This window comes from Kogia breviceps, chromosome 14, assembly GCF_026419965.1.
Source record: "Kogia breviceps isolate mKogBre1 chromosome 14, mKogBre1 haplotype 1, whole genome shotgun sequence".
NCBI classification, from domain to species: Eukaryota; Metazoa; Chordata; class Mammalia; order Artiodactyla; family Physeteridae; genus Kogia; species Kogia breviceps.
This window is the reverse complement of record NC_081323.1, coordinates 69,951,419-69,963,967: the sequence shown is the minus strand read 5'-3', so window position 1 is coordinate 69,963,967 and position 12,549 is coordinate 69,951,419. Positions and strand designations below refer to the sequence as shown.

Here is a 12,549-nt window from a genome sequence, read left to right as displayed (position 1 = left end):
AAACCTAGTAGGAGATTTCACCAGCAGATGGTTTAGTGGCAAAAAGCTTTTAAGAATTTCTGACTGCTAGAAAAAAAATATATGAGAGAGACACAGAGAGAGAGGTTGACTTAATGTGATAAAGAAAAGGTGTATCCAAAGAAAGCAATCCTTATTCAAGGTCTGATGACTCAAATGATCCATTCGACTAGATCACAGACTCCAATATCTGGCTGTGCATCAGAATAGCAAGGAAAGCTTGTTTAAAATACCTATGAAATCAGAATACCTGTGGGTGGTGACCAGACATGCTTATTTTTCAGAGCTCCATAGATGATTCTGTTGAAAACCAGCAGCCTGATTATTTTTCAGTTCTGTAGTAGTTATGGAGCTAGGCAGTATCATTAGCTTAACAAATATTCTGCAGTCTTGGTCACTTGGCTATCATTTGCTACACGCTCAAGTCCGCCAGCAGCCAGCTTTTCACCAGGCCCCTCATCTTTCCACACAAAGCATTTGGATGATGTTCTTGAGAACCCCACAGGCAAAGATGCCAGTGCATCTGATTAGTTTATTTGGAAGCAAGGCAGGCAGAGTTCACAGCCAATCCACACAGCACTATCTGCAGAGAATCAGAGCTATGTCACAGCCAGTGGCTCTGTCGAATACCATTGGCCACATCCTCTGGGAAGGCAGAGTGGTATCCTGAGAGCAGCACATGCTTTGGCAGATGAGATTTAACTCCCAGCACAGCCACCTGCCAGCTGGGAGCCCAGGACAAGTCCCTCCAACTCAGTTTGCTTTTTTGTAAAATAAGAATTGATAATCCTGACCTCATATTGTTATGCATTGCAAATGGGGAAAAGGGGGGGAAGCATCTGGAAAAGAACCTGCCATAGAAAAGGAGCTTGATTGATGGTACTTTCCTTACCACATTTCTTTTAACCTCCTTCCCCCTGGAAAAATGATCGAAGGCCAACAGAATGCATTCATGTTTTCCCAATACTCTATGAAGTGTCTACAGGCGGGTTATCCAAGATAGAATTACAGAGGGTTATCCAGGATAGAATGATAGAGGGTTATTCAGGATAGGATCACAGAGGATTATTCAGGATAGAATTTGGAGACAGGTGTCCCTCTCTACTCTTGTTTAAGTGAGATGGCTACCACTGAACGGGACTCTTACCCCTAGTCCCAGGTGTCACACCAACCAGAAATCATCTCCGAGAACCTGAGGCCAATAGCAGGAAATCCCAGATATGGTTTTTGCAGCTGTAACTTGGGTTATGAGCATGATCTCTGTGAGTCCCACACGGTCAAGTACTAAACTACATGAGATTCAAATTAATCACACTGTCGTAAAACACCAGACTCTATTATTTACCCAGCACCAAGCAGATGTTTGCTTCCAAAGCTACAATCTCCTCTAATTGGCTGACACTGTGCTGCATAAACTCCAACGCAAGCTTATGTTCTATAATGAATGGCAAATGCCTAGAAGAATTCTCTGTGAACTGGCAGCCTCCCCCTCCAGCATGCAAATTACGTCGAAATTCCATCGGCAGACGCAGATAAGCTCATCTGCATGATTGGGCGATGAGTGGATAAACACACCCATGAATTCATTGTCCAAATTCAATTTTGTTGGTTCGTCTCTGTTTTTAGTGATCACTTATCTGTTAATTTATTCATTCAGTCAACTTTTATTGAGCAACTATTCCACAACAGACACTGTCTTAGGCTTCAGGAATAAAAGATGAATGAAGATGTGGTCTCATCCTTCAAGAAGTCCACCACCAAGGAAGGGAGACAAGACTGGGAAAGAAAAAAAGTGAACAATGTGAGAAGTGCAAAAATAGAGATGTGGGCAAGTGTCCAAGAGAGGGAATGATCAACTCTACCACAGGGGTTTATAGCTTCACAGATTTTCAAGTCAAAACTTAGAGGAAGATTTTAGAGTCAGCTAGACTGACAAGGTGTAGAAAGGGAGGTTCCAACAAAGAGAATAGTAAGGACACACGACAAAACATGTCATGCTCTGGGAACTGCTGGAGCTTAAGGTACAAGCAAGTGTCTGCTCTGTTTTGGCTCCTTAAAAAGGGGCCCAGGTAGACGTGCAAACTGCACAGCCCCTTTAAAGGGCAACATGGCTACATCTATTGACACTTAAAATGTTCATGTCTTGTAGTCACAAAAGAAAGGAAAAAAGTGAGCCTCTATAAGGGACAAGTTAAATAAACTAGGGTACATCAATGGAGGGAAATACTACCCAGACCAAATGCTATATTAAAAAGGCATGAGCACACATTCTATATACTGATATGAGAAGATTTACAGTTATGGGAAGATCTCCAGAATATATTGTCAAGCGAGAAAATAGTGAAATAAAGAAGAATATATATAGTATGCTAACTTTTGGGTAAGAAAGAAGAGAAAATAGAAATACATATTCTTCTTTGCTTTGCTTTAATAAAGAAACCCTAAAACGATGTATAAGAAACTAATACTTATAGGGGTGGCAGATGGTGAAATCGATTAGAAAAGAGGGAGAAGTGAGGCTTTGCAATGTATATCTTGTATATCATTTTTAATTTTTGAATCACTTAAATACACAGCCTATTCAAAAAGTAGGACTAAATTTTAAAATGTATCTGCATCATAGCCCAGCAATTCCAGTATTAATCACAGAGAATCGCTCAAACACATGTGTAAGGAGGTGTATATAGGTATGTGTTGTAGCATTGTTTATTGTAGAAAAAGCTGGAAACAACCACAATATCCATTAATAAAATCATGGAATAAACCATGGTATGTCATACTTTGGAATATTATGCAGCAGTTAAAATAATGAACTATGTCTGCCAACGTGGACAAATCTCCAAGGCTTATTGTTGTCTGAAAAAGAAGGTACAGAAAGAGATGATACAATGACTGTAGCACACACACACACACACACACAAACACACACACACCGCAAATAATACAGTGCTATATAAGCAGAAAGAATTCACACCAACTAGTAATAGTGCTTATTTCTGGACATGGTCTAGAGCAGTGGTCAGCAGTATTGCTTTGTAAAGGCCAGACAATTGATATTTTAGGCCTATGAGGTCTTACTAATCAGCTCTTCTTATGGAGTACAAATGCAGACAATATATAAATGAATGAGCTGTGTTCCAATAAAACTTTATTTCAAAAACAGATAGAGAGCCAGATTGGGCCTATGGGCCATAGTTTGCAACTCCTGGTCTAGGGAATCAAGATGGGAGGTGTTGGTTAAAGACTCTTTAATGTTTAATTTTTTTTACAAGGAGAGTGGATGTATGCCTTACTTATAGAACTAAAATTAATTACAACAATATGGGTATGTTAGTCTGCTGAGGCTCCATAACAAAATACGATAGACTGGGGGGCTTAAACTACAAACATTTATTTTCTCATGGTTCTGGAGGTTAGAACTCCAAGATCAAGGTGCCAGGGTCAGTTTCTTGTGTGGACTCTCTTCCTGGCTTGCAGACAGCTGCCTCTTGCTCTGTTCTCACATGGCCCTTCCTCCATGGTCATGGAGAGAGAGAGAGAGTTCACTGGTGTCACATTTGAAGGGAAAATGAGGAAAAACTACCATTTATATTTTCTGGTACATGTGTACCTCTAGAAGGAGTCATAAGAGACCAGCAGTGATCTCTGATGAAGGAAGGAACTAGGCAGATGCAAGACCAAGAAGGAAGGAAGAATTTATACTGACTGTTTATACTGTCTCAGTTTTAACTACGAAAATGTAGAACCTGGTCATAAAGACTGTAAAGAACTGAGAAGGAAAGAACAAGTGTCAGGCACCTGGGAAGGTACAGTTTGGAATTATCAGCACACAGCCAGCCGCAAGTCAAAGCCACGAAGAAGGTGAGGTTGTCCAGGCAGGTGTGGAGAGAAGGAAATGGTGTGGAAGACAGACCCGGGGAACCGGGTGGGCGAAGGGGAGGAGGTGCAGTACAGTCAGGAAGAGAACAGGGGAAGCCAGTGGCCTCAGAGGGCATATACAGTCTCCCCCACTTGTCTGAAGTTTCACTGTCTGCAGTTTCAGTTACCAGCGATCAACTACAGTCCAAAAATATTAAATGGAAAATTCCAGAAATAAACAATTCATACGTTTTAAATTGTGGGCTGTTCTGAGTAGCGTGATGAAATCTCACGCCTTCCGGCTCCATCCCAAGAAAGTCCCTTCGCCCAGCGTATCCTGCCCGTTAATCACCTGGAAGCGCTCTTGGTTATCAGATTGCCTGTCTTGGTATCTCAGTGCTTGTGTTCCTGTAACCCTTACTTTACTTAATAACAGCCCCAAAGCACAAGAGTAGTGATGTTGGCAATTCGGATATGCCAAAGGGAACCTGTAAAGTGCTCCCTTTAAGTGAAAAGGTGAAAGTTCTTGACTTGACAAGGAAAAAAAATCATATACTAAGTTCGCTTATGGTAAGAACAAATCTTCTATCCTGAAACTGTGAGAAAGAAAAAGAAATCTACGCTGGTTTTCCTATTGCACCCCAACAGACTGCAAAAGGTGCGGCTACAAATAATGATACGTGCTTAGTTAAGAAAGGCATTAAATTTGTACAGTAAGATATTTTGAGAGAGACCACATTCACATAACTTTTATTATGGTATATTGTTATAATTGTATTTTATTATTAGTTATTATTGTTAATCTCTTACTGTGCCTAATTTATAAATTAAAATGTATCATAATACCTATGTATGTATGTATAGGAAAAAACAGTATATAGGGTTGGGTACCATCCACAGTTTCAGGCATCCACGGGGAGTCTTGGAACATATCCCCTGTGGCTAAGGGGGGGACCGCTTTAATGATCTCTCAGCAAGAAATACAAAGTGCAGACTTAAGCTTTCGGCAGTTGGATCGTTTCTGGGATGATATATTTAACCAGATAGTCTGTATCGTGTTTGCACTTTCTGTAGGAAATATATCATGTCGTTACATTTCTTCCCTGGAATTCCTTTCACTCCTTGTCAGCGCAACCTGATTTGAGATGTAAATAAACAGCAGAGATCATGCCCGGATCTCAGAAGTCTCCAGTTCTGCCACCAGCCCCGGACGACGGCCATGATGGATGGAGTGAGGGCCGCTGCATAATCGCTTCTGTTTTCATGTTCATTATCGTGCCCCTTATCTTCCCACAACCGAGACTCAACACATTAAAATCTCTTTGTTCCTTCCACAATGCTTGTATCTCCACTGCATCTCCAGCCTCCTTTAATATTGTTCATTATTGATATGAACACAGAAAACCAATTACCCAGGTGGCAGCAGGTCATGTGCCCACCCAGCCACACTGAGAGCCTGATTCCCTGTTGAGATAAACAAGAATCCCCACCAACTGCCAAGCCCCTCACCTGTCCTTGGGCTCCTGGGAGCCACCCGACACAGCCATGGGGCTTTCCACATGTTCAGCTAAATTCAGTGCGTGTTTGTTGTCACCAGATTCTGCAGGTGAGCTGAGTGTCTGAAGTGCCAGGTCGGGCAGCTCTGCAGGCAAAGCAGTTGTTGACACAGTGGTTCAGGGCACAGCCTCCCAGAATATCTGAGTTCAAATCCTGGCTCCGCTAATAAAGCTGTGTGACTTCGGATAGATTCTTAACCTCTCAGTACCTTGGACCCCCCCATATTGTGAAATGGAAATAATAATAGTACCTACCTGTTGTGGGTTGAATTGTATCCCTCAAAGTTGAAGTCCTAACCCCCCGGGGCCTGTGAATGTGACCTTTTTTGGAAATAAGGTCTTTGCAGATGTGATTAAGATGAGGCCCTCCCAGATTAGCGTGGCCCTAAACGCAATGACTGCTGTCCTTATGAGGAGAGAGAGAGAGAGAGAGAGAGAGAGAGAGAGAGAGAGAGATTCGGAGCCATGGAGACAGACTCACAGGGAGGAGTGCCGTGTGAAAGAGGCAAAGGAAGGATTCTCCCCTAGAGCCTTCGGAGGGAACGTGGCCCAGCTGACATCTTGATTTCAGATTTCTGGCCTCCAGAGCTATGAGAGAGTAAATTTCTGTTGTTTTAAGCCCCCTAGTTTGCAGCAATTTGTTATGGCAGCCCCAGGAATCTAACACACACCCTCAAAGCATCGTTATGGGGATTAATTAGATACACAAGCCATGCAAGGTACTCACAAGAGTGTCTAATGTCTAGCAAGTCATACAGAAGCATAGCATCATTCTCATTACTAATTATTATTATTACGATTATTATCGCTGTGGTTGCTTTTTCCCCTAAGCAGGCAAGCGTCCCTCACCATATTTGGGTAACAGCTGACACATGGGCAGACTGGGTACCGCCCATCTTCACAGAACCTGGAGCTTCCAGTTGGTAAGTCCTATGTCCACCTCTGGGGCAGGTGAAGAGACCCAGCTCTCCCATCCCCGTTGCCTGAGTCCCCTCTGCAGGGGGGATTGCGAGCAGGGGGACACCAAGGGCATTTGTGTACGTTGACAACTTTCCAAAGACTGGGCTGGTTTCTGTCACACAGAATCATCCGAGGGGAGGAACCAATTCCTTCATCTAGGTAATTGGGGCCTGGGTAGCATTGTGGTTAAGCACAAGGGTCTTGGAGTCAGACTGTCTGGTTCAAATCCCACTCCCTCCCCTTACCAGCTCTGTGACCTTCAGCAATCTTATAACCTCTCTGAACCTGTTTCCTCCTCTGTAAAATGGGCACAGGCTGGCATAAATTATTGAATAATGTATGAAGGAATAGTCTGGGGAAGAAGAGAAAGGGCAGTTTTTTCAGACCAACACAGCCCCTCTTCTTCCTCCTAAATACACACACACACACCCCTAGTGGCACTTCTGAGGTCACTCTCACAGCCTACTGTAACTATCTGTCCTTTTGTCTGTCTCTCTGTGTAGACTAAGCTCTTTAAAGAGAGGGGATGTGTGTCCCCAGCATTCTGAATGGACAGAGTAGTTGTGAAAAAGAACACATATTGAACAAAGTGACAGCTTAAACCAAAGTGTCTCAGTCTTAAGGCATTTACATGCCAGCTTTATGATTTCTACTGTATCTACTTACTCCCTGAATTCTTGTTTTCATAAAAATTTTCTTCCAATCAGGGGTCAGCAAACAAATCCTACAGGCCACACCCATTCGCAGGCACAATGTCTGTCAGTGGCTGCTTTCAAGCTACAACAGCAGACATGAGTAGTTGCAATGGAGATATTTGCCTGCAAAACTGAAAATATTTACTATTTGGCCCTTTACAGAAAAAGTGTGTTGACCTCTGCTTTCAATCAACTCATTTTTAATCTAAATGCATTTTAAAACAGGAAACGTCTTATAACTAATGTAACTGGAAACCAATATTCCTTGCCATAGATGGATGCCAACAATCAAATAAATATGTAACTATTAAAACAAACCACATACCACCACCTAAAAATACCTGCCACGCCTCAGGAAGCCAGGTTGTAGTGGAGAGAGCAGAAGGCTAGGTCCAGGCGGAGGTGAAGGATGGTGGAAACGTGGTAGCCGAATTCTCTACAGTAAAAATCGTAGAGAGATTAAAGCAAAAGGGTTAGCACTGAATCTTGAAGGATGCCCATGTAATCCTGTGGAAGGAAGGAGAATACGCCAGTAAATGAGTCAAAGCAGACACACTCTGGGCGGAAGGGGAACGGGCATTTATAAGAGCAGAGACTCAGAGGGGACACAGGTAGAGGGACCACTGGGAAATGCAGGGAAATCTCCTCACGAATGAACAGAATAAATTAAAGGCGTAAGGCAAAAAGGATTCTGGGAACCAAAACAATTCTTTTCTTTTCAACACCTCAAAGTAATGAGCATAACTTATAAACTAGATTAGAAAACATCTCAGCACTTTTATAATGAAAACAGTTGACGTTAATGAGAGTGATAACATTTAAATAGAAATCTGTTTACCTTTGGGAAATTCATGCATAACTTCAGTGATGTACTGATTGATTTAAGGTCCACAGACCGACCCCCGACTGATTAACCTTCCTGGTTTGTTTTCCGTGGTTTTTTTTTTTTAACATCTTTATTGGAGTATAATTGCTTTACAATGGTGCGTTAGTTTCCGCTGTATAACAAAGTGAATCAGCTATTCATATACATATATCCCCATATCCCTTCCCTCTTGCGTCTCCCTCCCTCCCACCCTCCCTATCCCACCCCTCTAGGTGGTCACAAAGCACCGAGCTGATCTCCCTGTGCTATGCGGCTGCTTCCCACTAGCTATCTATTTTACGTTTGGTAGTGTATACATGTCCATGTCACTCTCTCACTTCGTCACAGCTTACCCTTCCCCCTCCCCATATCCTCAAGTCCATTCTCTAGTAGGTCCTGGTTTGTTTTTAAAGGGTAGCTTGGCTGGGGTGCAAAGGCGTGCTGAGAATTCAACAGCCTGACCAATGATTGGGAGTAATGGAAACCAGGTGGAACAGAGGCCAGAGCTCCCAACCTGGCCGTATGCTACAGTGCTTTCCTTTCTGAGCGTACAGACTTCCTGGAAAAGCTGAAGAAAGCTATGCCCCTCCTTCGCAGAAAAATGCACGGAAATACATACACCAAAACTTTTGCATTTAAATTTTTTCTACATTGGAAATGTATTCCTACACGTGAAGAGAAGTTAAAAGCAATCTTTAAAAAAAAAGTCTTGGTCTCTTTTTTTTTATAACTTATGTTAAGATTCAGGGTCTATTTGAGTGGTATAGAGGGAATAGATCTAAAATTGCACATAAAACAGAAATTTTCAATTCTTCTCCAAATCACATGTATGAGATTGCTATGATTTCTTGGCTGGAATAAAAAGTTGGAATTGTGGAGTGGTCTTCGGTATCTATACCAAATCAATTCCAATTTTTCATTTAAGTGGCACCTGAATGATCAAACATCCTGAAACCAAAAAATCCATAAGAAAAGAAAAGATTAGGGACTTCCCTGGTGGTCCAGTGGTAAAGAATCCTCCTTACAATGCAAGGGACTCGGGTTTGATCCCTGTTCAGGGAACTAAGATTCCACTTGCCACGGGGCAACTAAGCCACACACCACAACTACTGACCTCGCCCGCCTCAACTAGAGCCCGCGTGCCGCAAACTACAGACCCCACGTGCCCTGGAACCCCCGCGCCACAAGTAGAGAGAGAAAACCCATACTCCACGACTAAAGAGAAACCCTCACGCCTCAACGAAGATCCCGCGTGCCGCAACTAAGACCCAATGTCGCCAAAAATAAAAAATATATATATAAATAAATAATAAATAAATCTTAAACAAAAAGAAAACATTAACATTTCTAAATGTTTCTCTGAGCTTTGTGAGCCACTCCAGCAAATTAATCCAACCCAAGGTGGGGGTCGTGGGAACCTCTGATTTATAGCCAGTCCGTTAGAAGCTTGGTGACAACCTGGACTTCAGAGGCCACTGGCCTCTGAAGTAACTGGGTGGGGAGCAGTCTTGTAGGACCGAGCCCTTACCCGGTGGAATCTGATACTGTCTCCAGGTGGACAGTGTCAGAATTGAGTTAACTGTAGGACACCCAGCTGGTATCTGGAGAATTGCGTTTTGATGTGGGGAACACCCCCTCCACATTGGAATTGGTACCAGAGTGTAATTAGTTCCTCCACGTCTTCAGGTTCTAACACACCAAGAAATGGATAAGGCTCTATCATTCTCAACTCTAGTCTGCGGAAGCTCTTTTCTTTCAACTTTGTTACGTTTGGAGAGTTGTCCACCTGCAGGGTAACTGACCAAAGAGCTCAGGGTTTTTCTGCAACATTCATCATGGTAGGACCTTGAATGGAAACATCTGCTTCATTCAGATGCCTAATAAGTTCCTCCAAGCAAGCCCAGTGGTGAAAGAATTTGCTGCCAAATTATTGTGCAAGGGGGCTTTTCCTTCCCTTTTAAAAGTGAAAATTCTGTCCAGTGTTCAATCAAGAGCTTGGGGGTTTGTTTTCTGCAAAGGCCACGCATTTGTGCTTAAATAAAAACGTAATCTTATGCATCCATATTGTGACAAAAACTCCTTCAAAGACCAGCTTTTATGCCACTGGACAAGACTCCTTTAAAGATTTTGTTGGAGTCTTTGATGTCAACGTAGACAGCAATGAAGCATGCAGCATCTCCACCCAAGCAAGGAAGCCATGGGTTGTCAAGCATGCCAGATGCTCCCTTCCATGCCCAGATGTTTTTTCCAGTTAAAGTCGTGCCACAAAAAAAATAGTTTCCAGCCATTAATGTTTCCAAAGGGACCCATTGAAAGAAAACCTTTCTTCTGATTACACTAGTATACACATAATGAAAGAAGCATCATAGATCCACACTGAAAAGTACAGGCAGTTTCGATCAATTGCAGACTGAAGGGAAGAGGAATAATTGTAATTCCTGCCGGAAGACGTCAAGAAGTAGTGTTCATCTCTTAGAGTAGGTGAGGTTATTTGATAGAGGCATTTGATTGGCATCTCTGCTCCAAGTCATAATGCAGCCTGGTCATTGCTAGGGCACAGGTCTTCTCTAAGACATCCCTTATTGCACAGATGCTCTGTTGTTTGGCAATGTGGGAGATAAAGTTGTGGGGTGTTCCAAGATACAACTTCAGGGCAGAGGCAAAGGCACATACAGGAGAAGTTCCATCCTTTCCAAATCTAACCTTCTCCTCAGGAAACACACCTGTACTGCAGGATGCTATGTGGGGTTGCTGGGCTGGAAGGTGCTCCTTCAGCGTTGTGTATTTTATGGGCCCCTTGACAAGAAATTCACATTCCAAGACATTGTGGCTTTGGTGACCGACCCATTATGTTCAGTAATGAAAGTGAAACCGAGGTATACATAAATTTCTCTGTGCTTTTATTTCTCAAAACTTCCCAAACTAGCTAAGCTGAAGATTTCCTTAAGCATTATAACAAGGTGTACCTTCTTTAATTTCTATCAATGAGAAATTAATCCAGGCATTGACATGTAACAAACATAAACTTTGTATATTGTCTTACGAAGCAAGCATCCCATTCCACAGCACAATTTTTTGGAATGAAACAGCAACTAAATTCGATAGCAATTTTTTTTTCAGAGATGTCTTCTATTACTTCAAAGTAACAGAAAGAAAGCTGGGAGAAAAGCATTGTGTGCATATGTGCGTGCGTGTGTGTGTGTGTGTATGTGTGTGTGTGTCTCATTCATAGAACACTTGACACTCATCCACTGGCCCCATATCTGTCCCCCTTCCCCACACCAGATTAAGAAGCTCTGCAGTTAATATTGACTAATCCACCTGTGCTTGTACGGTCTATGGGGACATGCACTTCAAGTGGGGATAATCAAATGGAGTTGCAGTGAGCTGTTCTGGGCAACCAGACTGAGGGACGGACATCTACAGTCGACATATATTTCAAGCCCAAACTGGTCCATATTTCCCACCATTTTATACTCTAGTATTGTCCAACTCCCTATTTATAGGTTTCTCCACTGATAACTGCGATTCCCTTTGGGATACTGAGGAGTCCGGGTCGTTAGAGCTGGAACTCTTCCCTTTCCTCCTGAGAGGCAGTGTTGCCTCATGGTCAAGTGAACAGGTTTGGAAGTCAGATGGGCTTGGGTTTGACTCCCATTTCCACTATATATTTTATTTCTTTAATAGTTATACGGCCCATTTAGTCCTTCTAAGGCTGTTACCTCATCTGTAAAATGGGAATTAAAGGAGACAATATATCTGTAATAAAGAGTCTGACTCCATTTTTTATTTTTGACCGCAAACAGCTTTCAAGCCCTGCTCCTTCCCCTCTCCCTTTGGCCCCACAGCTGAGCAAGCTGATAAGAAAGCCTGGGTGTTCTTTCTTTTGGGGATGGTAAGAAGTTGAAACCACACCAGCCCTGACGTATGGACAGGAACACGTAGCCCAGCCCTACCCTCAAACTACCATAAAAGCCAAAGCAGTCTCCTTTCCTTGCTGTCAAGGATCTCTTTGGGAAGGCTGCCCCTCTCCCCAGAAAGCCTCATCATATGAGTGATAAACCTTGTCAGACCTCTTGGGGTGTGTGTGACATATGCACCAAATTTGGGGTGATGGAGCTCATCCCACTTCTTCAGGGTGACACAGGATGTCTAGGCAGTGACCACCACTGCAGACACCACCAAAGCAGGGTCTATCTTCACCTGCTTTGGCTTGTTCACTGGCTTGGCTGCCTGCTGGAAGGCATGCTTTACGAACTGCTCCTGTGGCTAGCGTGCTCCTGAGTTGTGCTGCAGCCTACTGGCTAGCTCGTACTTGGAGCTGAGCTGCTTTGTGCCTCTTTGCTGAGTTGTTTCAAGCCTCTGTTATATTTAACCAACCTAAATCAGAAATTTCATTGGCATTTAGGAACAGGAGTATGGGATTGGGGCCCTTCCTAAAGCAGCCCTGGGTCATGTATCTTGGCCTGCACCCATCTGCATGTCTCAGGTTGAATTGTGTGTCTCAATCCCAGCATAAAACATGACTGCCACTAGGCCGCAAGGAATGGCTCTTACCCTGTGACCACTGTATATGTCTCCACCAGGCTTTAGTTCC

At 43.1% G+C, this 12,549-nt stretch overlaps 1 protein-coding gene across 1 annotated transcript in view; it reads right to left on the bottom strand.

Moving 5' to 3' along the window:
* OTOA (otoancorin) overlaps positions 1-12,549 on the bottom strand; it is a 113,602-nt gene that overhangs the window by 1,177 nt on the left and 99,876 nt on the right. The window contains exon 29 of the mRNA XM_067013969.1: positions 7,429-7,523. Coding sequence (XP_066870070.1) covers positions 7,474-7,523 — 50 coding nt within the window. The 3' untranslated portion in view covers positions 7,429-7,473. The remainder of the gene's footprint in view (positions 1-7,428; positions 7,524-12,549) is intronic.